At 39.1% G+C, this 27,806-nt stretch overlaps 1 protein-coding gene and 1 non-coding gene across 6 annotated transcripts in view; one reads left to right on the top strand and one right to left on the bottom strand.

Annotated features, from left to right (window-relative positions):
• Positions 1–27,806, bottom strand: part of LOC129491831 (aldo-keto reductase family 1 member C3) — a 69,892-nt gene that overhangs the window by 5,723 nt on the left and 36,363 nt on the right. The window contains exons 4-9 of one of the 5 annotated variants that reach the window (XM_055296390.2): positions 19,157–19,412; positions 7,390–7,555; positions 5,237–5,404; positions 4,266–4,382; positions 2,949–3,026; positions 2,379–2,501 (exon numbers count right to left, since the gene is read on the bottom strand). In XM_055296390.2, the coding sequence (XP_055152365.1) occupies positions 2,379–2,501; positions 2,949–3,026; positions 4,266–4,382; positions 5,237–5,404; positions 7,390–7,473 (570 nt within the window). In that variant the 5' untranslated portion in view covers positions 7,474–7,555; positions 19,157–19,412. Of the gene's footprint in view, positions 1–2,378; positions 2,502–2,948; positions 3,027–4,111; positions 4,178–4,265; positions 4,383–5,236; positions 5,405–7,389; positions 7,556–19,156; positions 19,413–27,806 lie in introns of those variants that run through there. The other 4 variants (XM_055296391.2, XM_055296392.2, XM_063610064.1 and 1 more) reach the window with 4 other exon arrangements.
• Positions 8,670–8,805, top strand: LOC129492412 (U8 small nucleolar RNA). Its single transcript, XR_008660862.1, has one exon. It is a non-coding gene; the product is annotated as a U8 small nucleolar RNA (small nucleolar RNA).

Below are 27,806 nucleotides of genomic sequence, written 5' to 3'. Positions count from 1 at the left end.
TCAGATCCTGGCTTCCAAAGACCTTTGATAACTAGAAGGAGATGTAACAAATTCCATATCTGGGATACAGTAAGATTCTTAGAGCCTTTTGTATCAGATTGTGCCAGAAAGCAAGAATTTGGTCAAGGACTCGTGAGGGCAAGTCTGAAAGACAAAAGCACTACTTTCAAAGAAGTGTCACTGGTGATGTTTGGATAGATTTCAGCATCAAGAAAAAAATCTACCCATTGGGTAAGAATGAGCACTAACAAAAATAAAATTAATTAAAAATCTTAAGGAAAAATGTCCAAGTCCATAGTAATGAGTGAGATAATCAGAGAGCAAGCAAGAACAAAATAATTTGCCTCCACCATTGGTGGTTATTATAGTAATCTCTTTCTCAGGAAATTGATATTTAGAGGAAAGTATTAAATTTTACTTTGTCTTTGAGGAATATTTGTTCTTCATTTTGATTTGGTGAAGGATTTTTTTTTCATGATTATCTAAAAACTCCAAAAAATAATAAATACAATAATAACCATAAAATACAAAAGTATCAGTGATGTATACACAATCATATGTGAAAATTTGTCATGGAATATGACTTCTTCTGTTGAGAATTATCACCCAGTGGATTATTAGTAATTGCTGAATGGAAAACATATGATTATAAAAAACAGATCAGCTCACAACTTGTTTCCATTCTGTTTTAAAAGGGAGTGCTATAAACGACGTTTCCATTAAACAATGGGAAATTCAAATATAGATTGGATGTTAAACGACATGAGGGCATTGCAGTTAGTTTTCTTAGATACAATAATTATACTGTAACTGGAAGAATATCTTCATTTCTGTGACATACTTTATTTAGGTCTGTAGAGGTGAATTGTCATCTTTCCAATTTATTTTGAAGAGGTTTTGAAAATATTATATGTATTTATGCAGATATACCCACATAAATATTTGCCATAAATATTTGGCAGTGTGGCAAAGTGTTAACAATTTTGAATATAAATGGTAATGTTGAATCATGTATTATTTTTATCAAATTTTCTGAAAGTTTGAAAATCATCATAATAAAAATTGAAGGAATATTAAAACTGCATTAATTTTCTTAATGTTTCTATTTGAATATGATGGAACTGTATCATTATGCCAAATTCACAGATTTTATACACTTCATATTTCAATTGTAGATCTTTACTCATTGGCTCTAAGTTGTATAAAAGTAAGAATAAAAAAGTGTAAATTAGTAAAAAGGTAGAGTGACTTTAATTTTGAATTTTTTTGTGACATTTAGGGGAAGTCAATTTGATCAAGGAGGCCTGGAATCATTAACAATAACTCAGGGGAAAAAAAAGGACTTATCCCTAAGCTATGAAAAAACCATGCATAGAATAGATGTGTTTAAACAACTGATTGGATGACAGACCCCAAAGAGAAGTAGCAGACTAAGACATGGGCAGTGATAGGTCACGTCTATGTTCTGCTAAAGTTCCTCAGTGTTGATTTCATCCACTGTGAACAGTTATCTCCATAAACAGGTAATTTTTCTTTTTTTTTTTTTTTGAGATGGAGTTTCACTCTTGTTGTCCAGGCTGGAGTGCAATGGCGCAACCTCGGGTCATCACAATCTCTGCCTCCTGGGTTCAAGCGATTCTCCTGCCTCAGCCTCCCAAGTAGCTGGGATTACAGGCGTGTGCCACCACACCCAGCTAATTTTTTGTATTTTTAGTGGAGATGGGGTTTCTCCATGTTGGTCAGGCTGGTCTGGAACTCCCAACCTCAGGTGATCCACCTGCCTCGGCCTCCCAAAGTGCTGGGATTACAGGCATAAGGCACTGCACCCGGCCTAATTTTTCTCTTTCTGACATGGATGACTTTCATAGTCTGCAGCTAATTTTTAGTATATCTATGTCCCTGGTCAAGAATTGTTGAAATATCAAGAGGCATTCAGACATCCAAATTCCATGTAAACCCCTAGTACCTCTCTTCTCTTATTCTAACTCTGTTTCTGTACAGCTCATTTCATCTTTTCATAGCTTCATATCTATACACCATTCCCTCCAAATCACCTTCACTCATGCATTCTCTGGTCATCTTTCATAGCTTAGAGGTAAGTCCACCTTTCCTTGAGTTCTAATTGATGATTCTAGGCCTCCCTGATCAAATGGACCTCCCCTAAATATTACACACGATTCAACATTAAACTCATCCCAATTTTTCCCTAATACTTTTCCAAGCAGGGTACAAATAAATCTTCATGCCTTTCTCGACAGAAGCTTTGCTCTCTAGAATCTTCTGCTTCACAAAGATAAGTGGGACAAAACACATATTTGGCAATAGGACAGGAAGAGGGGCATGAAGAACCAAAAGGAGAGGAGGCCAAGGGAGCTCACCTGGTTGCAGACGGGCTTGTACTTGAGTCCTGGCTTGTTGAGGATCATCTCCAGCTGCCTGCGGTTGAAGTTGGACACCCCGATGGACTTGGCCAATCCTGCATCCTTACACTTCTCCATGGCCTGGGGAGAAAGGGGTTGTGAGGAATTATTTGTGCAGTTGGCTGCAAATCATGATAAATGCAAGACAGAACTGTGAGAGCAACAACTTTCAAAATATGACAATGAACATAGCTAGCAGTGATTGTCAAGAAGAGAAAAATTCAAACAGCAAATAGGGGAAGAAGATAGAGGTAGCAAGAGTAAGACTTTCTATCTCTTCCTTAGGAAACTGGATAGATTAGTGCACAGGCAAGGAAAGGGATTCCTGTCCTCCTTGCCCCCAAGTCTTGTGCCTCACTCTCTAAACATTCCTCTCGTGTTTTTCCCTTCATCTCACCAAAACTACTCTTGTAAAGTTTCTGAATTTCTAGATCTAATGGTGCATGTTCCATTCTTTCCTATTGAACCTGGGAAACAGATTTTCTCTTTTTGTCATCCTTCTCTGTGTCCTCTCTGCCAAGCACTCACCTCCCAGGTGGTACAGAGATCCACTATGTCAAATATTACTTTTCCATTTTCATCTCTTGGTGAAAGTTCCTCACCTGGCTGAAATAGAAGCAGTCATTTTAATGATGTCACAAATTAATTTCTCCACCCATAGCTGTGATCCCAGATACCTTTAAGGACACTAATCCTCCATGAGACAGGTGGTACAATGCTCCAGAAAGTGATGTGTGCTAAGTGTTTTACATATGAAGATGTAAGGAATGTATTCAGGAGACAGGCTTCCTCTTATCTCTTACAAATATTATATGTATGGAAAAGGACCATTTTCTAGGCCTTAATCAAGTTTCATAGTTGACTTATGTCACTTTATTCTGCCTTTATAATTTCCTCTATTGAAGTACCTCTCTTTGATTTGGAAATACCTTGATATCCAAAAATAATGGATTGTACTCTTGTACACGGTGGGATTATCAGACCACCTGAAGAATTGATAGTCTATGGGCAGGACTGTGAATCACACAGGGTCAGCAGAAGTTGGGAGACCCAGAGGAGCTGTCTTATGGTGATGACCATGAGCCCTGAACTGCTCCAAAGCCATAATCGCCACCAATGAAAAAGTTTGGGTCAACAATAATAAAAAAAGTGTTGGAGTTTAGAGATAAGAATAGACAAATGATACATTTTTGTAGACTATTTCATATCCTTAAATGTAGCCATGTCTTTGACTTCCCATTTTATATAACTCAGTAAACTCTTTTGCATTAACTAGCCTGAGTAGTTTCCTGTAACTTTAAATCACACCGTAATTCCTGGCTAAATACAGCTTCAAACTCTATTGTGAAAGAGGAGGCAGCAGAATAATAAAGCTTTGCAAGTCCACATTAAGGGTTTCTGATTTAAGAACCATGCATAGTGGCTTCCACCAAATCTGCTTCAGCTTGAAATGGGGAGAGATGGTGGAAACTCATTGTGCATCACATGTGCAGCAATTTTATTGGGCACCACAACTGCGTGAAACTCTGTGTCTGGGAACATCCCAAGAGATGGACTCAAAAGCCACAACTAAGACAGTGCCTTGAAAGAGACTATTGTAGTTTCCTCAAGTTTTTGAGGAAGAGGCTTTGAGGTTGCTGTACTCTCTTCTCTTGTAGGTGTGCATTAGAGAAGTAGGATTCAAAATTTACTCGAAAGAAAGGAAATTAGGTGTTACACTTACAGTTCTTCTTCTGTGTGATAATCCCTACATCCTCCTAAGAAAAAGCTCTGTTCAACTATCCATATAAACAATGTTTATAATGACAGCAGAAGCACAATTTTATGCTCATACAAACTGTATACCTTTAGAGACATTGGAGAATGAATAAGATAGAGGTCAACATAGTCCAATTGAGCTTTTTTCAGCGAGTTTTCCAAGGCTGGTCGGACCAACTCTGGTCGATGAAAAGTGGACCAAAGCTGCAGAGGTTAAAGAATGGAGGTGATTTTGAATGAATGCTTGAGCAAATCTTATTAGTTTGTGCCATCTAATATTTAGATATTTTCCTACTGCTTCAAAATTTATGACCACTGGCAAACATATTCTCTTCCTTCTCATGATTCCTTTGGCTCTGACCTATCCTTATGAACTTTATTATATGTTGGATGTGTAGTTTGTACATCTACTGAATGATAGGAGTAAATTCTTAAAATGTAAAAATTTGTATTAAGTAATAACTATGATGTTACCTGAATTATCTTCAGTAGAGTTTACAACTCATTTTAACAGTCTAATTCTTCTATCCATTCAACCCAATGCTTAAGAATAGCTATTTATGTTGCTTAGAAACTAAAGCAACATAAAAGGGGGGTAAAACAAGTTTTGAACATGCTCACTGTGCTGGACACAATTTAGGACAATTTAAGTATCTATTATTTAATACTCCCAGAGCTTTCTTATATTGTTTTCTATCTCACTGATAAAGATAGCAATTGAGAGAATAATAAGAAATCTTAGAAAATCACCCAGGAGATAAGAAAAACCATAACATGATTATTGTTCTCTGTGATTCTGTAGCACATGTCAAATCACACTGACCTCAGCTGAAGGTCAAAAAAGTAAAGGGATGTTCAGATCATAAATTGGAACACAGCCAAAATGAAAAGTGATCATCATTCCTTGATTTTGATTTCAGTTTTAATGTGAATAGGTGTGAATAAATTTGAACCCAGAAGCAAAATTCACCCACAACTACTGATCCAGTCATAGAATTGTCATCTTCACACAATCACATTAAGTATATGTGCACACAAGCTCATCATAGGGATAGTACCTTTGAAGTGTAGAATATGTCTTCTCTCTTCACACTGCCATCTGCAATCTTGCTTCGGATGGCCAGTCCAACCTGCTCCTCATTATTGTATAAATGAGCAGAATCTATATGGCGGAACCCAGCTTCTATTGCTAATTTTGTGACCTCCAAAGCTTTACTTCTCGGAACCTGGAGGAGCAACCAAAGGTAGTATCTGGTGATCAGTGTGGCTGAGAGGTAGTTCAGGCACAAGCATTGACTTTTACAAGAATCAGCTTTTGCTCCTGTCTGTATGTGGGGTGAAAATCCCATCTCAGTTTGCCTGGGTCTTTCCTGGTTAGTAATAAAGGTTGAGCATCCCAGAAACACCTTCAGTCCCAGGCAATCTCTGGTTGATCACTGTTATGGAGGTACCAAACAACACCCTCAGATTCAGCGATTTGTTGTAAAAGTTAACAGGACTGAAATAGTCCTAATTATTTTTAATACAGTGATATTATACATGGTAAAAATCACATGGCGTATAGAAGGGAAACGGTGCAAGCTCATATGAGTTCTCTCTCAGTGATATCACACAGAATGCTCACCCAGACTTCCTCCAACATCATATTTGGGAAATGCTGTCTACAAGAGATGTTCTTTGGTGTCTCAGTTCTTGAGATTTTGACTGGGTGCTAGTTATATCGACCCAACTAGGGTTCACGTGGGAAATAATGCATCTGTGAATAGTAGTCTATTATGTTAAGTCTTTTCTGCACAGCCATTCTGGCTACACAACAGAACTGAACACTAGGAGTAAAGACATACACTCTGAGGATATCGATTTATACATTAAAAATTCACGAAATCTGTAAGGATTTAGTAAGGTACATTTCTGCCATAAAAAATAAGGCTATCTCTTTCAGGGAAGAGAATTCCAGTGAAATTTAAAATTACTGACTTATTGACCAAATTTGGATAAAGATTTGAAAGGTATTTTTTAATGACAAAAATATAAATAAACTGTTTTTCATTTTTATATGTATTTAAGAAGCTTTCTTTTTTCATTGAAATTACAAGGAACTAGATACCAGTCTCACCGCCATCTCCTGAGAACAGTCTTTTTTTTTTTTAATTTGTTTTTTTGAGAGCAGTCTTTAGTGTGTGCCAACACTCAAAGGTTTACCAAGGCTGGCGCTTCAGTGGTGTCGTTATTTTCACTTCCTTCCCATGCCAATTTATATTAAAAATTAAACCACTTTTGTCAGTGGTCTAGAAAATGTATCCTTGTAGATCATCACAACTTACCGATAAAGTGAGACTCAAATTTCAATAATTAGTCCCTATTCACACAGTTAGTAGTCTGAGGACAGTCGTGGAATACAAGTTTTCTTCCAGAGTAGAAGTAGTTCTATCTAGAAAATGAGGTCTCCATTTTGTTCATTTTTGTGTCAGAAGACCGCTCCTACCACTTTGATACAAATATGATGCATACAAAAAGGGACTAAGAATTTAGACTTTCCTTTGTTAGGTTCTAGATTTTACTTAAAATCAGATTGTATTTTTTTCTTTCAGGAAGTTCTTTTTAAAAGTGAAAGTAGTACAGTGGAAACTCTAGTCCAGGTCCAGTAATACTGGGTGGCGCTCACTGCCGCCCATCAGAACAGTGATACTCTGCCAACAGTTTTGTGCACCATATCCAGTAATTTTTGCTATAAATATTTCTCTGGATCGTATGTTCTTGGAAAGATTTCTTCAGTTGTAGAAACAGAGAAGTCACTCCTATTGCAATTAATCTCCACCAGAGGGAGCTGACCGACAGTTCTTCAATGCTGAGTTTTACATATTCTGCCAAGTTTTACATATTCTACCAAGCTGGGAACTAGACATGAACAGAAGAAAGAAACAGTGCACAAACTAAAAATAAGCAGTACGTGACCATAGGAACGGACCTCAGTGCAGAACAAGGATTGACTACTTTTTTTCTTCTAGCCTAGGAAACCTAGACCAGTGAGTCTTCCAGAGTAAGGTAGGAACACGAACCTTACAACCCAAGATGGGTTTCACTTCTACTAGGTTTATTCTTTTGAAATCTTATGTATACATATGTAACGAACCTGCACGTTGTGCACATGTACCCTAAAACTTAAATTAAAAAAAGAAGAAATCTCAAAACTAAAAGAAATTATTCTTACCTCTGGAGGTGCATAGGTGCCAAATCCCAATACAGGCATGAAGTGGCCATCATTTAGCTTCACACACTGGTGTTTAGAATCCATTTCCTGTCACTTGTCTGACTGGCAAATGTTTGCTTCTTCTTCCCCTCAGAGATTATAAAAACAATGGGCAGGAAACGCCCCCCTGCAAATGGACTAATGGTTAACCAATGGCATGTTAGGAGGAGGTACATAGGCAGTCTTACACGGTCTGTGGAGCAAATTGCATCCAGTTAATTTGTTTCTTATCAAAGAGAATTCCTAAGTAAATTATTATAATATATGGTTATAATAAACTCATTAATTTGTATCTGAAGTATTATTTTCGATTCAAAATCTCTCTGTATATTAAATTATTCAAAAAGATTTGTAGAACAAATAGCAACCATGTGTTAGACTATAAAAACCTCCAGCTACAAATATCTTTTTTTGTTTCTGCCATGATAATGCCCCCCCTTTTTTTTTTTTTTTTTTTTTTTTGAGACAGAGTCTCGCTCTGTCACCCAGGCTGGAGTGCAGTGGCGCAGTCTCGGCTCACTGCAAGCTCCGCCTCCCGGGTTCACGCCATTCTCCTGCCTCAGCCTCTCCGAGTAGCTGGGACTACAGGCGCCCGCCACCACGCCCGGCTGGTTTTTTGTATTTTTAGTAGAGACGGGGTTTCACCGTGGTCTCGATCTCCTGACCTCGTGATCCGCCCGCCTCGGCCTCCCAAAGTGCTGGGATTACAAGCGTGAGCCACCGCGCCCGGCGATAATGCCCCTTCTTTATACTGCATCATTTGAAATAACCATCTTACATCTTTCTCTCACATACACATAATTTAAAGGAATGACTAACGGGAATTTTTCAAATAGTTGGCCCTCAATAAAAAATTAAAGTTAAAACTGTCAAAATATTTGCCTTTTTACATTTTCTATCAGAAAATTTATTTTGATTTTTCTTTCTTTGCATTATAAGAGAAAGATTCATTTCTGATGAAGGTGCAGTCCTGAAGCTGTAATCCTGATGAGGGTGCAAATAAAAAAGAAATTCTGATGTTTTTATTGGAGTGTTAATTATTAACAGTTTTTGGAGTTTGGACATCATTTAATATATGCAAGCAGTGCCTTAATAGTATTTGTTCTTCAACCAGGCTTATTAGAGACTATCAAGAAGTAACTAGCCAAAAAACTGATAACCATTTTATATAATTTGTCATCTTGTTAAACATTATTTATAAGGAAAAACTGGAAACTAATTACATATAAATGGATGAATAATTCTAATGTGGGATAGTTTTCACTTGTTCCTTCCTTTGGAGGGCAGATTAGAACATGATGAATGTAGTTTGCACAATACATTATCAGCATCTTGGAGTTGTCAGAACTTGCAATGCCCTGATTGCTTCTATTTACTTTTCCTCAAACAATAACCAAAAAGTAAGTTCAGAAATAAGTTTATTATACATTGATACAATATAATATACAATCATTGAAAGCTTTTACAGAGTGATTTCAGCAACATGGTGGGTCAAAAGGCCCCTACTTGTCTCATAGACACATCCAGAAGTGATCTGAAATTGACTAAAATAAACTATTTATGGGGGTGCTGAATAGAAATGTAGCATGATGCCAAGGGCAAGAGATTAGGGAAGAGACGTGCAATAGTTCATCTAACCCATTGAAGGGAAGCTGGAATAGTAAGCTATTCAAAAGCCAGTAGGTATTTGGGGAACTAATAATGGGCACACACACTCCAGGCAGATACATGTTCAGAAAAGAGCTGATAAGGCCTTAGGGTTTTATGTTGGGCTTATGCTAAAACTAAGAACATACCAAGCATATTAGTTGATAATCGTCATGACACAGAACAAATCTATATAGAGTGAGAAAAATGTCTATTTTTTGAAATGCTCAAATAACAAGGTATACAAAGAAGCAGGAAAACACAGTCCCTTATAACAAAGAAAACGAATTGACAGAAATCATTTTTGAAGAATCATGAGCACTGAAATTAGTAGAGAAAGGTTTTAAATCAACTATCTTAAATATGCTAAAATTTCCAATTAAAAATATGGAAATAGAACTACAGGAAATCGGGAAAAGCATATATGGAAAAATGAGTATACCAACAGTGATGTAGAAATTATACAAAATAAACCAAACAAATTTTGATGCTGAACGATACAACTGAATTGAAAATCTCACAAGAGTTCAACAGCAATTTGAGCAGAATGAAGATATAGTCTACATGTTTAGGGATAAGATATTTTACATCATTGATCTAAGGTAAAAAAAAAAAAAAAAAAAGAGTAAAGAGATGTGAACAGATCCTAAAGGGCTTGTAGGACACCATCAAGCCAAGTAGTATACACAGCACTGGATTCTGAGAAGGAGAAACATGAGCCTATGGGGGTGGAGAGATTATGTGGTGAAAACAATTATCAAAAAGTTCTCAAACTGGCAACAGACATGAATTTAAATATGTGAGCAACTTAAAGAATTGGAGTTCAGATAAAGAGACCAAGGCCCACATACATTAAAATCAAACTCTAAAAGCCAACGACAAATAGACTATCTTAAAAGCAAGAGGAGAAACATAACTCTGTATTACGTACAGAACAATAAATTCTACTCAAGATGATCAACAGATTTTTGATTAGACAATTTGAAGGACATAATAGGTAATACATTTAATGTGGTAAAAATAAAACTGCCAACCAAGAAATCTATGTTTGGCAAAAATTATTTTTTTAATTAGAAAGTTATTAAGACAATGTGAGATAAAATCTGCAAGAGTCCATTGCCATTAGTTCTGCTTTGCAAGAAATGGTAAAGGGACTAATTCAGCTTAAAATAAAAGCATTTTAGACAGTAACCTAAAACCATATAGAAGTATGAAGCCCTTTAGTAAAGGTATACATATGGCAAAATGTGAAAATATGTATTGTTCAAAGTTTGGTTTTATTCTACACTTCAAGATTTAAAATACAAATGTGTACAAGTAAGCATAAATCTATGTTAACATGTACACAATGTATAAATTTGTAATTCATGAAATCAATAATGTGAAGTGGAAATGAAGCTGTGGAAGAAGTTTTGTATAGGATTGCAGTTAAATTGGCATTGCTTTCAAAGTAGATTGTTATAACTATAAGGTGCTGTGTATCATCCCGAGAGTAACTACAAAGAAAATAACTACAGAACAAAAGAGCAATTGAGAAAGGAATACAAATATTATTAAAAATCATACACAACAACATTGTTAATTGAGGATATGAGGATATGAAGGACAAAAAGCTAAAGACATAAATTAAAAAATGACAAAGTAATTGCAGTCATTTATTACCTAACATTAGAGATATGTTCTGAAAAATACATGTTTAGGCCTGTGGCCATGTTGACATTAGCCCATTGAACCAGATTTTGGAATTCTAGTCTCCAGAACTTTGAGAAAATTAATTTGTGGAGTTTCAAGCCATAACATTTGTGGTAATTCGTTACAGCAGGAAGAGAAAACTAATTTGAATGTAATTTCAGCAATTCTCTTTCTCTCTCTCTCTCCTGTATCACCAGTTTTTTTCTCTCTGCTAAATTCTTCCTAAGAGCACACATGCATGCTGTTTTTGCTGTCATCACAAAAATAACCGTCATTTTACTCCATTTTCTTCTTTGGTGGTTGCTCAATTGTCTGGTCCCATTTACAGCCCGTTATTTGAACATGTTCTACACTCTGTATCTAATTACTCTCATCCTACACTTTATTGAATGCACACTATTCTGACTCTTGCCTCCATCATGCTATCCAAACATTCTTGACTTTGTAAAGGTCAATAGTCAATCCCAATGGTCAATGCCGAGACTCCATCTTACTTGTCCTATTAATAGGATTTGACTCTTTTCTTCTTAAAACAATTTTTTCATCTAGCTTCTAGGACAGAACAGTCTCTCACTTTCTCTTGTAATTTCATCGCCACTCATCAGTCTTCTTTCCTCATACATGCCATTCCATCACCATGTAGGGGCCTGGGAAATGTGAAATTTGAAATTGGAAAATTGCCCAACCCAGTATAACAATGCTGGCATGTAATCACTTCCCTGGGGTCCTGAGACTGGGCTGACCCAACCAGCTGATACCAACACAGAAGTGCTGAAAGGTGGAGCCCCTCCTTCTATCTCCGTGAAGCAGCAGCATTACCACATCACATTACAGGAGAGCCACAAAGCTGTCTATATTGAACTGGGTGAAGAGGTTCTGCCCCAATATCACTTCCTTAGATAGCTATGGGACAGTAGTTTTTTTCTTTTATGGCTCTCAGCTACACTGTGGCCTGAAGATAGACAGCAGTGTGCATCTGAACTGAGAGTCACAAGGCCCAAGACAGGGATGTATTAGGGAAACAGATTGTGTTACTGACTACCCAGGTTGTGGATCAGTGCAGTTTCCTAACCCCCACAGAGACCTTCATGCTTTACAACAGAAGTTTCTCTGGTAACCTCTCTTTGGGCTGGTGCCTGTGCTCATCACTGGGGTATCTGCAGGTAATTAAGCTACTTCAGCTGTACCCAGCTATATCTCTGTCACACACTGAACAGGAAGCTCAGGGCACTGATCATTCCACGGTCCATCCCATCACTTGAAACAACGGAAAGCCCCACACAGTAAACAAAGATCAAGTATATACCCATCTGGTTTGGCACAGCTGGCTCTTACCCATAAGTACCCTCTACTGGCCTGTGAATTGAACTGCACAACTCAATGTAAAACCTACCAACAAAAGTGCCATAGGGCTATCGAAGCAAAGCCAAAATACACTACTCATGATACTCTACAATCACACCCTCAAGGGCAGAGGTATAAAGCAAAAATAGAGAAAAGAATTCCATTGGAATGAATGTAAATTCAAAGCCAAGAACTCTCAGCTTCTCCAAATGAGAAAAAAATCCAGTACAAGAATTCTTGCACCATAAAAAATCTGAATGTTGTGGTACCATCAAAAAATTACACTAAGTCTCCAGCAATAGACTCTAATCAAAATAAAATTGAGAAATGTCAGTTATAGAATTCAAAGTATGGATTATAAGAAAGCTCAATAAGATCCATGAGAAGGTCAAAAACAAAGAAACTACAAAAGCAATCAAGGAAAGAACAAAAGAGATACATATTTTGGGAAAAAACCAAAAATTTGAAAACAAAAAATTCACTGAAGGAATTTTAAAATACAGTTTAAAACTTTGAGAGTAGACTGGACCAGCAGAAGACAGTATTTCATACCTTGAAGACTAGTCTTTCAAATTAATCCAGTCAGAAATTTAAAAAAGTAAATAATTGTTATAAATGAACAAAGCCTTTGAGAAATATGGGATTATATAAAGCCATCAAATCTACAACTAATAAGCATTTCTAAGGAAGATGAAGAGAAATAAGAAGTTTGAAAAACATAGTAGAAGAAACACTGCAGAAATATTTTCTTTATCCTGATAGACATTTAGAAATTGAGATTCAAAAAATTCAGAGAATACCTGAAAGATACTATGCCAAATGTACGTCAACAAGGCATATAGTCACCAGACTACCCAAGGTCAACAAGAAAGAACAAATTTTAAAAGCGGCTACAGAGAAGCTACAAATCACCTCTAAAGAAAATCCTGTTATACTAAACAGATTTAACAGCAGAAAACCTAAAAGTCAGAATACACATTTTTCTCATCTGCACATGAACCATTCTCAAAAATTGACCACATGCTTGGTTATAAAGTAAGTCTCAATAAACTTAAAAAAATCAAAATCATTTCAAGTATTTTTTCAGACTGCAGTTGAATAAAATTAGAAATCAGTATCAAGAGGAACTCTCAGAGCTATACAAGTGCATGAAAAATTAAACAATGTGTCCCTGAACAACTTTTGGGTAAAGAATGAAATTCAGAATTCAAAAGATTTTTTGAAATGAATGAAAATAGACACACAACATACCAAAATCTCTGGGATATGGGAAAGCAGTGCTAAGAGATAAATTTATAGTGTTAAAGCCTCCCTGAAAAGATAGAAAGACCTCGAACTCACCACCTAAAGTCACTTCTAAGGAACTAGAAAAATAAGAGCAAACCAAACCCAAAGCTAGTAGAAGAAAAGAAATAAGAATGGTCATAACATAACTAAATGAAATTGAAACAAGAAAAAAATAGGTATAAAGGATCAATGAGACAAAAATTTGGTTCTTTGAAAGGATAAACAAAATTGATAGCTAGCTAACAAAGAAAAAAAAAGAGAGGCTATTCAAAAACATACAATACAGAAATGATAAAGGTGAGCTGGGCACAGTGGCTCATGCCTGCAATCTCAGCACTTTGGTAGGCTGAGGCAGGGTCACTTGAGGTCAAGAGTTCGAGACTAGACTGGCCAACATGGTGAAACCCCGTCTCTACTAAAAATACAAAAAACAGTAGCCAGGCATGGTGGTGTGTGCCTGTAACCCCAGCTACTTGGAAGGCTGAGGCAGAAGAATCGCTTGAACCTGGGAGGTGAAGGTTTCAGTGAACTGAGATTGCCCCACTGCACTCCAGCCTGGGCAACACAGTGAGTCTCAAAAAAAAAAAAAAAAAAAAAGGAAATGATAAAGGTAACATTAAAACTGATATCAGAGAAATACAAGAGAGTATCGGTGACTCCTGTAAACATTTCTATGTGCACAAACTGGAAAATATAGAGAAAATAGATAAATTCCTGGAAACATACAACCTCCCAACATTGAATCAGGAAGAAACAGAAAGCCAGAGCAGACCCATAATGAGTAATGAAAAATACTCAGTAATTAAATCAAATCAGTAATTAAAAATTTTCTAGTGAAAAATAGCATGAGACCAGAGGGATTCACAGCCCAATTCTGCCAAACATGCAAAGAAGAGCTGGTACCAATTTTATGAAATAGATTTTAAAAAATTGAAGAGGCATTCCTCCCTAATTGTTCTACTGAACTAGTATCATCCTGATACCAAAATCAGGCAAGGACAGAACAGAAAAATAAAACTACAGGAACATACCCTTAAAAAACATGGTCACAAATATTCTTAACAAAATACTAGCAAACTAAATCCAATAGCACATCAGAAAGATAATTCGTCATGACCAACTAGATTTTGTTCCAGGGATGCAAGGATGATTAAACACATACACAAATCTCTGAACATGATTACACCACAATTCACCATATAAACATGATTAAAAGCAAAAAAAAAAGATCATCCCAACAGATGCCGAGTTTTGACAAAATGCAACATAAAAACTTTATTATAAAAACACTCAGTAAACTAGACATCAAGGGAACATGACTCAAAATAATAAGGGACATCTAGGACAAATTAACAGCCAATGTCATATTGCATGGAGAAAACCTGAAAACCTTTCCCTTAAGAACTGGAACAAGACAAGGATGTCCACTCCACCACTCATATTCAACACAAACTTGGAAGTACTATTCATGGCAATCAGGTAAAGAAAATAAATAAAAGGCATTTAAGTAGTAAAAATAAGAAGTCAGATTATTTTTGTTTGCTGATGACAGGATTGTATATCTAGAAAACCCTAAAGGTTCCTCAAAAAGACTCCCAGATTTAATAAACAACCTCAGTGAAGTTTCAAGAGGAGTGGACCAAGGAGCAGAAGCTCAACCTAGACAGTAAAACTCCCTCTATTTAAGTCAGAACCACCCAGAGAATTGATAGAATGGAGAATGTTTTTTCCTTTTATGATAAAGTATAATGATCCTTCTAAGACAAACAGAATGCATCATGCAAGTAGGTTTAGGGTGAATGCCATGTAGCTTCTACTTCTCTCTTGCAACTTGGAGATATTAGAAAAAATACTGACAGAAAGAATCAAGAAATCGGGATCTCACTGGTTTCTTCTTCTGTCCTCTTCCCTATGGAGCTGAGGGCTCCTGATGAGTGATCGAATGCTAGGAGAGGATGAATGGTACCACGTTATTACCAGTGTCCAGGACAGACGCTAAGCTGGGCAGTGATGCTTTGCAGAGAAGCCTCAGGGGAGAGACACAGGAGAGGGAAGAAAATGGGGAGTAATTCTGCCTTTGAATTCACACCTAGAAAGGAGGCAGAATCAGGATTAGTGAACAATATTCAGGATTTTGCTTAGTTGGTTGGCTTTATGTGAGTCCTGAGAATGTTGGCTGGTGCCAAAGTTGAACGATGTACTGAGAGAAACAGCCTTCCCTGAGTAAAGTAAAATTATGTTGTCATTAACCACAAAATATGTTTCTTATATACAATGATTGTTTTTCAGAGACTCTCAAAATCAAGTTCTTATTTTGGAGGAATATTTTTATTCGTGTGAAAGAAAGTTTTTGGTCAATGCAAGCATTTTGGTCAGATAAGTCAATGACCACTGCAGCCCAACTGTCCCTCAGAACAAATGTGTTTAATGAAGGTGACACCATCCTTATAGAATCAATAAAACTGAATGAATGTCTAGGTTTTTAGCAAAATCGTAAGTTTTTGAGTAGAAGGGTAGTTAAACATTAACCAGCTTGGCCCACAGGCCGCTTTCTTATAGCTGCTTACAGCTTATAGCCTGTATTACAAGGCCCTAACCTCTATAGATAACTTCTGTAATGTGAAGAAGTTTCAAGTTTTCCACATTTTCCAGATCCTGCATTCCAACAGATCCACTGATGCCGTCCTGTGTAAATACCCACTTTAAGGAAATGATTCGATCCTAGAATGCACTTACTATATCTTTATGTTTTCATCCCCCACATCCTAACTAATCAGCAACCCCCCACTCCTCAGCCCTCTCTATCTGCCAGAAGTCCCTTGAAAATCCCATTCTAAAACTCCTTGGGGCAGTGAATTTGAGGTTGCATCCTACCTCCTCCTTTGGCCGTCATTTGATTATTCAACTCTTTGTCAGTGGCAACTCCCGTTATTTTGGTGTGTTGGTTTGTTACTACACAGTGAGCCCAAACATGGTGGTCCAATAGAGAGGCTCTTCCTGTCAGGTGTCAATGAGAAAGTTCATCTAACACTAAGAAGAAAGTGAGACACAGATGGTGACTTCCTTAAGATCCTTCTATCCTTCCTAAACACTACACATTCAATGGCAGGCTCTGTGAAATCTTTTTTTTTGTTTGTTTGAGACGGTCTCACTCTGTCACCCAGGCTGGAGTGGTGCAGTGGTACAATCTCAGCTTACTGCAACCTGCACCTCCTGGGTTCAAACGATTCTTCTGCCTTAGCCCCATGAGTAGCTGGGACTACAGGTGCATGCCACCATGCCCAGCTAATTTTTGTATTTTTATTAAAGATGGGGTTTCACCATGTTGGCCAGGCTGGTCATGAACTCCTGGCCTCAAGCAATCCACTTGCCTTAGCCTTCCAATGTGCTGGGATTACAGACATTAGCCACCACACCCAGCCAGGTTCTGAGAAATCTTATAATTACAAAACTAAAGGTGATAATTGTGCAAGTAAGTATACTTGCACAAGGATTTTTTTCTCAACGCAATTGTTAACATTTTCACACACACTCATTCACATTCCCACACAGTGTTTCCCATCTCCGCATCTTAACCAGATGCTCTTACTAAACCTTGGCCTATGTCCAGACACGTGCAGTGAGAGGGAAGGGAAGAAAAAAGACAAAGATCTTGGCACTGATGGGCCTCAGTTACGTAAATACCAGTATAGAGGCCGTGCACAACTCCTTCATTGCCATTGTCCAGGTCATGTTTGCTAATTCCCTGACTCTGATTCATTATTTCCCTTTAATTTTTCTGGTTTGCATACCATGCAGATACCCCTGCAGGTGCAAAGAGAATTTTCTTTCCTTGCCCTTCTGAAGTTTTGGTGACTTGATTACATAAGACACACTGACAATGGAATAATTAACATAAAATGCATATAAATTTATATACATGTACATGGAGCAGCAAATATGAGACTCTAAGCAGGACCAGATGATTGAAGATTTCATCACATCCTGAGGCTACAGAGAGAATAGGGGCTTGGGGTCTCTCGGGGAGGTGGGGTCTCAGGTAATGGGGGAGAGGGAGAGGTACGCATGGTGAGCAAAGGCTATCCCCACACAGATGTGAGTCTCTCAGGGGCTCCCCAAGCTGCCCTCAGGAAGATAGACGGTGGCCTATGGAGAAGTTTCTCAGTCAGACCTTTAAAGCCTCAGGATCTTAGTCTGTTTTTCCTGGGAGTTAATCTTTCCTTGATCCAATTAGGCAGATAAGTGGGGGCCTCAGAGAAAGGCTTTTACCCTGTGTTCACTTCACTAATGTATATTTCCTCAGCACTTGCAAATCTCTGCCAGAGAAGAAAGCTTTTCAGGGCTATTTCTGTGTCTGCAGCCTCTCTGAACTGTAGCCCCTCTTAACAGCAAGATCAAAATATACCAAAAAAGTACATTTTGAGTGGCATATTTTGTTTTACTGCACCCTGTATGACAAGTCTTGAAAGCTAAGAGAGCACCATGAGCTCCTCAGCTGGGGGCCCCACTCCCGCCTCCTGGGAAGGCAGATGCCACCCTCAGACACACTGGCCAAGAGCATCAATAAACGAAATGATTTTAAAACAAATGGCTCCATTTTATGTGCCTATTTCCAACCACCTGGCACAAAAGTAAAACACCTGTGCAGCTCAGAACAAGTACAATGATCCAGCCTAGTGACTGGAAGGTCTAGCATGCCATCGAAGTCCTCTAGTCATGGTGAGTCAGCAAGACTCACAAGGAGACTGGAGTTAACACTATTGAGACACCTTTAGATGAACATGTCTAGTGAATGTTAATGCCTTAAAGAAGGTAGAGGAGAAATGTCTGCACCCGACAGCAGAAGGGCCTGTTCTACTCATCACTGCAGACCAGGCATCTGAAGCTCTTCATGTCTTATTTAACCTTGAGGCAAATAGTCCCTTGCTTCAATGGCAAATATTTTCAACTTACCATGCTATTCAAAAAGCAGAGATAACAGCATTTAAACCACATGTGCTCTTAATCTCTCTGGGCCCTGCCTATATGTATGAACAAATTTAAATTATTTGCATATCCCCCAGTGAGATCCCTATTCTATTTAAAAATCATATTGCGGGATATGTTGGACTGGAGAGAAAATCAACTCACAAACAGGTACTATACTTTGCTGATGACCTGCCTTGCATTTAACCCTTTTTCCATTTGACCCGAGAATACTCACCAGTGGCACTTGTGGCGGCAGTTTACCCTGAGAAAACTTTGCCACGAAATATCTCGCTTTTATGATTATGATTATGGTTATTATTATTTGAGACAGATTCTTGCTCTGTTGCCCAGGCTGGAGTGCAGTGGCACAACATCAGTTCACTGCAACGTCCGCCTCCCAGGTTCAAGTGATTCTACCTGCCTCAGCCTCCCAAGTAGCGGGGACTACAGGCACATGCCACCATACCTGGCTAATTTTTGTATTTTCAGTAGAGACGAGGTTTCACCACCATTCACTGGCCAGACGAGGTTGGCCAGGCTGGTCTCGAACTCCCAACCTCAAGTGATCCACCCGCCTCAGCCGCCCAAAGTGTTGGGATTAAAGGCATGAGCCACCGCATCTGACTTATTATTATTTTTGAATCACTCTAGTATGTTGACTTTGGAAACAAAAGACATCATTCCTTTTGTAGCTTTCTGTTTTTGTAATGGTATTTCCATTCACAAAATATAGTAATCATATTTTCAGATCACTGACAATGTTACATCTTAGAAAATGTAGAATTCTTACCTGTGATATTCACATCCTTCTTCAACAGTTGTTGGCTGAAGATTCATTTGATGAATCGATTTTTCAAAAGAGATGTTTCTGATGATTCAAACAATTCTGATCTTAGTTCTGTTTAGAAATAACTCCGAGAACAGTTTTTATATGTTATTTTTACATTGAAAATCGGTCAGATTTGCTTCAGCCTCAAAGAACATGTTAATGTAAAACTAAATGAGCACTGGTGGTGAGCTGCACCTTTTTTTTTTTTCTTTTTTCTCTAAAGGGAAAAAGATTAAATATTCGGTTAGTTTCAATGGCAATCAAAACCATCCTGCCATTTTAGTAAGGGGAATGTTCAGCAAAAACCAAACTCCTTGCCCAGACAGGCAAGCAATTAAATCAACTTTAATGTTTTACCCATTGTCTTCAGAAATCCATCCAAAAGACAAATCTTGCATTTCCATAATAGGACAAAGTGACTTGGTGCCAGTCTCTTAAGAATAAAGTACTTAGCTAGGGTAGGGAGTCAAGAAGAAATGGGAATTGTGGAACTCCAGTTTCGCACAAGAACATCATTCTAACAAGCAACAGAAGGAAATGAAAACCTATAGTCTTGACATAACCCATTAATTTCTAGGGAGATAACTGTAGCTTCTTTGCTTATTGACTTTTCTCCCCTGGATGTCAAGAATATATAAAATCACATTTTCAGGTATCCATACAGACCCTCTTCTCTCTATGACAGAAAAATACCCAGGGCTTGTGGGGATACAAGGCCCCTTTGGTCACGTGATTAGTTCTTTGCTCCTCAAAACTCAGTCCAACGTGGTTTTTCCAAGGTGGAGGTGGAAAAGAGGGGAATATTAACCTCATCACTAAACCACCACGAATGTTTTTTAGTGAAAAAAAAAAGAATATCCTGTTTAACCAGGGAAATGGCTAGAGATTTCTATGAACAATTCAAGTTCATGTAAAGAATTTAATGAGTTTAATAATCCCAATGAGGTGCTGAAACAGGGACCACAGTGGATGTGAGACAACCAAATACAAAGAGATTTTAATTTTATGCATGACTTCAAAAACCAGATTTTTCATTACATGCGCCAAGTAGCCACACAATTCTGGGCATGACTGTGTAAAACAGGAGTGTGCAAATAAAGCAAAGGCAGCGCTCCTTTGGCTGGGTATTGGCGTAGCAGGTCAGGAGGGAGAACTTCCCCCAAACAGAGCTCTATGCATGATAGTGAGGAATCAACTGAGTTTTACGATATGTATTAGCCTAAAAATGAGACACATGAAAAGAGATGCTTACCAAAGAGCAACAGAAGGAAATAGAAGGCATGAATTAGTAGAGAGCATGTGATAGTGTAAGCCATAAGTGAGAGACAACAGGAAAATTTCACCATCAGTAACAAGCAAAGAAAAATGTAGATGATGCCGGATCAAGGAAAAGCTGAATATTGGAAATTGCAAAATTTTATAAAGTAGTGTCTTAGTCCATTTCCTGCTAATATAATGGAATACCTGAGACTGGGTAATTTATACAGAACAGAGATTGGCTTTTTACAATTCTGGAGTCGAGAGAGAGAGAGAGAGAGACAGACAGACAGAACAAACTCATCTTCTTATCAGGATTTCAACCCCTGATAACTAACTCGCCTCTGAGATAATAGCAATAATTCATGCATGGGGCAAATCCCTCATGACCTAATTATCACTTAAAGGTCCCACTTCTCAACACTATTGCATTGAAGATTAAGTTTCCAATACATGGACTTTGGAGAACACATCAAACCATAGCAAGTAAGTAACACAGAATTTTAATTTCCTAGGATACAACTACTAGAGTTGTTGCTGTGATTTGAGAACTACTGTTACAGCATCTTATTTAAGTGTGTTTTGTGTGTTTGCAACAGTAAAAACAGGCTCAAATGCAAGTGAAAGGTGGTTGCTAAAAGGATCCTGGGTGACTCCAAAAATAAAGAAAAGGGTGAAACAACTGTGATTTGAATAGCTCAGAAACCAGTGCAGCTCAGGATATCTTAGCCCCAGCAACCCGTGGCTCCTCCATCTCTCTAGAGCCCCCCAGTAATACATCCAAGCCTCCATGACTCCCATATTCCTTTACATTTTTTTTTTTTTTTTTTGAGATGGAGTTTCACTCTTATTGCCCAGGCTAGAGTGCAATGGCATGATCTTGGCTCACCGTAACCTCTACCTCCTGGGTTCAAGCGATTCTCCTGCCTCAGTCTCCCGAGTAGCTGGGATTACAGGCATGCGCCACCACGCCCGGCTAATTTTGTATTTTTAGTAGAGACAGGGTTTCTCCATGTTGGTCAGGCTGGTCTCGAACTCCCAACATCAGGTGATTCGCCCGCCTCGGCCTCCCAAAGTGCTGGGATTACAGGCATGAGCCACAATGCCTGGCCATTCCTTGAGCTTTTTTCCACATGACAAATTCCCTTGGGAAAAGCTCTGATTGAGAGTAAGTGTCTACCAGTAGATCAATCCTTTATGGTCCAACAGGGTGTTAAAAAAAAAAAACAACTTATTTATGACATTTCCTAAAACATAGTGAGAAATACTTCACTCAAGGGGGGCCATGGCGTTAGATGTAGGGGCCACTTCATTTGGGTCTTTCTGTGGGAGAGTGATCATGCTGGTGGGGGCCGAGGGAAAAAATTTTCTCTACCTTCTGAAGTTCACTAAAAATTCACCTAACAAAAGGCAGATTAGAAAGAGAAAAGGCACACAAACTTATGACCATGTGTAGGGGAGAACCACAGAGCAACGTGTAAACCATCTAAGTTTATGGAAAAAATGAGAGAGGGGCTTAAATCTTGGCAAAACAGATTGTAGTGACAACACAGGTTATGGGAAGGAGAAAAGAGGAGGTCTGGCTAGCAGAGGTCTTGTTATTGTCAACCAAAGAATGATGAGACAGGTCTCAGTAATTTTAGGAGATTTATTTGCCAAAGTTGAGGATGCACTCAGGAGACAGGTCTATGCCTTTCTCTGAAGATGATTTTGAGGGCTCCAAATTTAAAGGGGAAAGGGTGGGATATTGAGAAGCACACAGTTCTCACATCAACAACAGGGGGCAGAGGAAAAATATGGGGAATCTGCATTTTACATAAGATAACACAGACAAAATGGGGTAGGGGAACAATCAGAAATGCATTTGTGTCTGTGGGGTGACCGCAACTGTAAAGATAAGCTATGGATTTGCATCACCATGGTGAAGTTTCAACAGCTCACCAGGAATTTCCTTGTGGACAAAATACGGGAGAGGTGGGTAGCCTTTCATCCTGTAGCCATCTTATTTAGGAACCAGAAGAGGGAGGCAGGTTTTTGTGACCCAGTTCCTGGTTAGAATTTTCTCTTTGGCTAAAAGAGTTTGGGGTCCCAAAATTTAATTTTCTTGCACATTATGTCAATGAAACCTCATAGATAGCAGCACTTAAGAGAAGAGATGGAAAATGTTTTCTTCAGACCTTTAAAGATGTCAGACCATCAGTTAATCTTTCCTAAATCCAAGGGAAAGCCTCAGAGAAAGGCTGGCTGCATCCAAGCAGAGTTTCTCTACCGGTGCAAGCCTCTCTCATAAAAGACAGTTTTCAGCTGTTCTTGTATTTCCTGCCCTTTTGAATGGCCATCTTGAAATTTGTCAAAATTCTTTCTTTTAGAGTATGTACCCCCCAAAATCTGAAAGAGGTCTCAGTTAATATAGAGAGTTTATTTTGCCAAGGTTGAGGACAAATGACCATGACACACCCTCAGGAGGTCCTGAGGACATGTGTCCAACTTGGTCAGGGCACAGCTTGGTATCCTCCATTTTAGGGAGACATGATACATCAATCAACATATGTATGATGAACATTGGTTCAGTCCGGAAAGGTGGGGCAACTTGAAGTGGGGAGGGGGCTTCCAGATCATAGATAGATAAGAGATAAATAGTTGCATTCTTTTGAGTTTCTGGTTAGCCTCTGTAAAGGAGGCAATCAAATATGTAATTATCTCGGTGAGCAAAGGGGTGACTTTGAATAGAATGGGAGGCAAGTTTGTGCTGAGCAGTTCCCAGCTTGACTTTTTTCTTTAGCTTAGTGATTTTGGGGCCCTAAGATTTATCTTCCTTTCCCAAGAGTGAAATATTTTGGTTTCCTTCAAGCTCAACTCTGCCTTCAACCAAGACATGTGGGGATTTACAACCACAGAACAGGGTGAGGTCAAGGAGGAAGAAACCAACAAGAAGCACCTGAGGTGAGGGTGATGTTCTTGATAGCAGTGAGGCAGGAACTCTGGAATACCAAAATACAGTCATGGCAATATTTTCATTTTTCTCATGTCTCCTTGGTATTAATCAAATATGTCCATGCTCTGCCCTTGGCCCTCTTGAGAAAGTGGGGTTTTCAATTCTTCATATGGTTCTGTGATGTGGGCTGGAGCTGCTCACTGAGTCACGTGGGTAAGATTGAGAGAGAAAGGGGGTCCATGTGCTCAGGACAGTGGATGTAATTGGGCTGTCCCATTGAGGAGTCTGTGTAGGGGAGGGTTGTTCTATGTCTTCCATTATGTTACCAAAGGTAGAAATTATGGGCCTATGGGGATCTCCAATCTCAATCTTTTACCTAATTTGGGACAACAACTGTCAAGTCTGTTCTCCTTTATATTGGAGAATAATGTTAAAAATGAAATCTCCTGCCATTCTACAAAACTCCTCTCTATAAAGTAGAAAATAAAGAAAATAATTTTCTTATTAAAAAAGCATTAAGGCTGGGTGCGGTGGCTCATGCCTGTAATCCCAGCAATTTGGGAGGCTGAGGCAGGCGGATCATGAGGTCAAGAGTTCAAGACCAGCCTGGCCAACATGGTGAAACCCTGTCTCTACTGAGAATACAAAAATTAGCTGGGTGTGGTGGTGCGTGCCTGTAATCCCAGCATCTTGAGAGGCTAAGGCAGGTGAATCACTTGAATTCGGGAGGCGGAGGTTGCAGTGAGCCAAGATTGTGCCACTATCCTCTAGCCTGGGTGAAAGAGCAAGACTCTGTCTCAAAAATAAATAAACAAATAAATAAAAATATAAATATTAAAAAGCATTAAACCAGGCTGCAATGTGCATCACGGGTAATATGCTAAAGAGATTACAAAGACAGAAAGAAATCTCACCCCTTTATATAGCCAAGAAATACAATCCTTACATGCATCTTCTTGAGATAAATGATAACTGGTCTTCATGTAATAAGGCCTAACACCACCATTTTTTATAACATTCTTTCAAACATTCTTTTTATAACATTTTATAACATTCTGCATCCTAAATTCACCTGGCAATTGGGGTATCCTTCTGTGCTAGACAGTTACCTTTATCCCAAGGAAAATTAACATTCTTTATGACAAGCAGGCAGTCGTAGCTTGGAGCAAGGGGCCCACGGAGATAGGAAGTTATCTTTCTTGATATTTTCGTTTCCAAAGAGTTGTCTCTCTTACCCTTAACACAACACTGGCAGGTTGCAATTCTGGCAAGGGGCTTAGTAAGCTTTTCAAAAAATTGACATGCATAATAAAGGGACTAAGGAAGAGTTTACAAATACAATTTTTTTATTAAGAAAATAGTCTAAGAAGGAATAGGAATAGCTCTGATCTACAGCTCCCAGCGTGAGCAACACAGAAGACTGGTGATTTCTGCATTTCCATCTGAGGTACCGGGTTCATCTCACTAGGGAATGCCAAACAGTGGGTGTAGGACAGTCGATGCAGCACACTGTGCGCGAGCCGAAGCAGGGTGAGGTATTGCCTCACGTGGGAAGCACAAGGGGTCAGGGAGTTCCCTTTCCTAGTCAAAGAAAGGGGTAACAGACAGCACCTGGAAAATCGGGTCACTCCACCCTAATACAGCGCTTTTCCAATGGGCTTGGAAAACGGCACACCAGGAGATTGTGTCCTGCACCTGGCTCAAAGGGTCCTACGCCCACGGAGTCTCGCTGATTGCTAGCACAGCAGTCTGAGATCAAGCTGCAAGGCGGCAGCAAGGCTGGGGGTGGGGGGGCACCCGCCATTGCCCAGGTTTGCTAAGGTAAACAAAGCAGCCAGGAAGCTCGAACTGGGTGGAGCCCACCACAGCTCAAGGAGGCCTGCCTGCCTCTGTAGGCTCCACCTCTGGGGGCAGGGCACAGACAAACAAAAAGACAGCAGGAACCTCTGCAGACTTAAATGTCCCTGTCTGACAGCTTTGAAGAGAGTAGTGGTTCTCCCAGCATGCAGCTGGAGATCTGAGAACGGACAGACTGCCTCCTCAAGTGGGTCCCTGACCCCTGAGCAGCCTAACTGGGAGGCACCCCCCAGTAGGGACAGACTGACACCTCACTCGGCCAGGTACTCCTCTGAGACAAAACTTCCAGAGGAACGATCAGACAGCTGAATTTGCAGTCTCTTGAAAATCTGCTGTTCTGCAGCCACTGCTGCTGACACCCAGCAAAACAGGGTCTGGAGTGGACCTCTAGCAAACTGCAATGGACCTGCAGCTCAGGGTCCTGTCTGGTAGAAGGAAAACTAACAAACAGAAAGGACACCCACAGCAAAAACCCATCTGTACATCACCATCATCAAAGACCAAAAGTAGAAAAACCTACAAAGATGGGGAGAAAACAGAGCAGAAAAACTGGAAACTCTAAAAAGCAGAGCACCTCTCCTTCTCCAAAGGAACGCAGTTCCTCACCAGCAATGGAACAAAGCTGGACGGAGATTGACTTTGACAATTTGAGAGAAGAAAGCTTCAGACGATCAAACTACTCCAAGCTACGGGAGGAAATTCAAACCAATGGCAAAGAAGTTAAAAACTTTGAAAAGAAAATAGATGAATGTATAACTAAGATAACCAATGCAGAGAAGGGCTTAAAGGAGCTGATGGAGCTGAAAGCCAAGTTTCGAGAAATACGTGAAGATTGCAGAAGCCTTGGTAGCCGATACGATCAACTGGAAGAAAGGGTATCAGCAATGGAAAATGAAATGAATGAAATGAAGTGAGAAGGAAAGTTTAGAGAAAAAAGAATAAAAAGAAACAGAGCCTCCAAGAAATATGGGACTATGTGAAAAGACCAAACCTACGTCTGATTGGTGTACCTGAAACTGATGGGGAGAATGGAACCAAGTTGGAAACCACTCTGCAAGGTATTATCCAGGAGAACTTCCCTAATCTAGCAAGACAGGCCAACATTCAGATTCAGGAAATACATAGAACGCCACAAAGATACTCCTCGAGAAGAGCAACTCCAAGACACATAATTGTCAGATTCACCAAAGTTGAAATGAAGGAAAAATGTTAAGGGCAGCCAGAGAGAAAGGTCGGGTTACTCACAAAGGGAAGCCCATCAGACTAACAGCTGATCTCTCAGCAGAAACTCTACAAGCCAGAAGAGAGTGGGGGCCAATATTCAAAATTCTTAAAGGAAAGAATTTTCAACCCAGAATCTCATATCCAGCCAAACTAAGCTTCATAAGTGAAGGAGAAATAAAATACTTTACAGACAAGCAAATGCTGAGTGATTTTGTCACAACCAGGCCTGCCCTAAAAGAGCTCCTGAAGGAAGCACTAAACATGGAAAGGAACAACTGGTACCAGCCACTGCAAAAACAGGCCAAATTGTAAAGACCATCAAGGCTAGGAAGAAACTGCATCAACTAATGAGCAAAATAACCAGCTAACATCATAATGACAGGATCAAATTCACACATAACAATATTAACTTTAAATGTAAATGGGCTAAGTGCTCCAATTAAAAGACACAAACTGGCAAATTGGATAAGGAGTCAAGACCCATCAGTGTGCTGTATTCAGGAAACCCATCTCACGTGCAGAGACACACATAGACTCAAAATGAAGGGATGGAGGAAGATCTACCAAGCAAATGGAAAACCAAAAAAGGCAGGGGTTGCAATCCTAGTCTCTGATAAAATAGACTTTAAACCAGCAAAGATCAAAAGAGACAAAGAAGCCCATTACATAATGGTAAAGGGATCAATTCAACAAGAAGAGCTAACTATCCTAAATATATATGCACCCAACACAGGAGCACCCAGATTCATAAAGCAAGTCCTGAGTGACTTCCAAAGAGACTTAGACTCCCACACAATAATAATGAGAGATTTTAACACCCCACTGTCAACATTAGACAGATCAACGAGACAGAAAGTTAACAAGGATACCCAGGAATTGAACTCAGCTCTGCACCAAGCAGACCGAATAGATATCTACAGAACTCTCCACCCCAAATTAACAGAATATACATTTTTTTCAGCACCACACCACACCTATTCCAAAATTGACCACATAGTTGGAAATAAAGCACTCCTCAGCAAATGTAAAAGAACAGAAATTATAACAAACTGTCTCTCAGACCACAGTGCAATCAAACTAGAACTCAGGATTAAGAAACTCACTCAAAGCCACTCAACTACATGGAAACGGAACAACCTGCTCCTGAATGGCTACTGGGTACATAACGAAATGAGGGCAGAAATAAAGATGTTCTTTGAAACCAACGAGAACAAAGACACAACATACCAGAATCCCTGGGACACATTCAAAGCAGTATGTAGAGGGAAATTTATAGCACTAAATGCCCACAAGAGAAAGCAAGAAAGATCCAAAATTGACACCCTAACATCACAATTA

This window comes from Symphalangus syndactylus, chromosome 10 (assembly GCF_028878055.3).
Source record: "Symphalangus syndactylus isolate Jambi chromosome 10, NHGRI_mSymSyn1-v2.1_pri, whole genome shotgun sequence".
Classification (NCBI taxonomy): Eukaryota; Metazoa; Chordata; class Mammalia; order Primates; family Hylobatidae; genus Symphalangus; species Symphalangus syndactylus.
The sequence above is the reverse complement of the archived record's forward strand: the minus strand, read 5'-3'. Positions and strand labels throughout refer to the sequence as shown.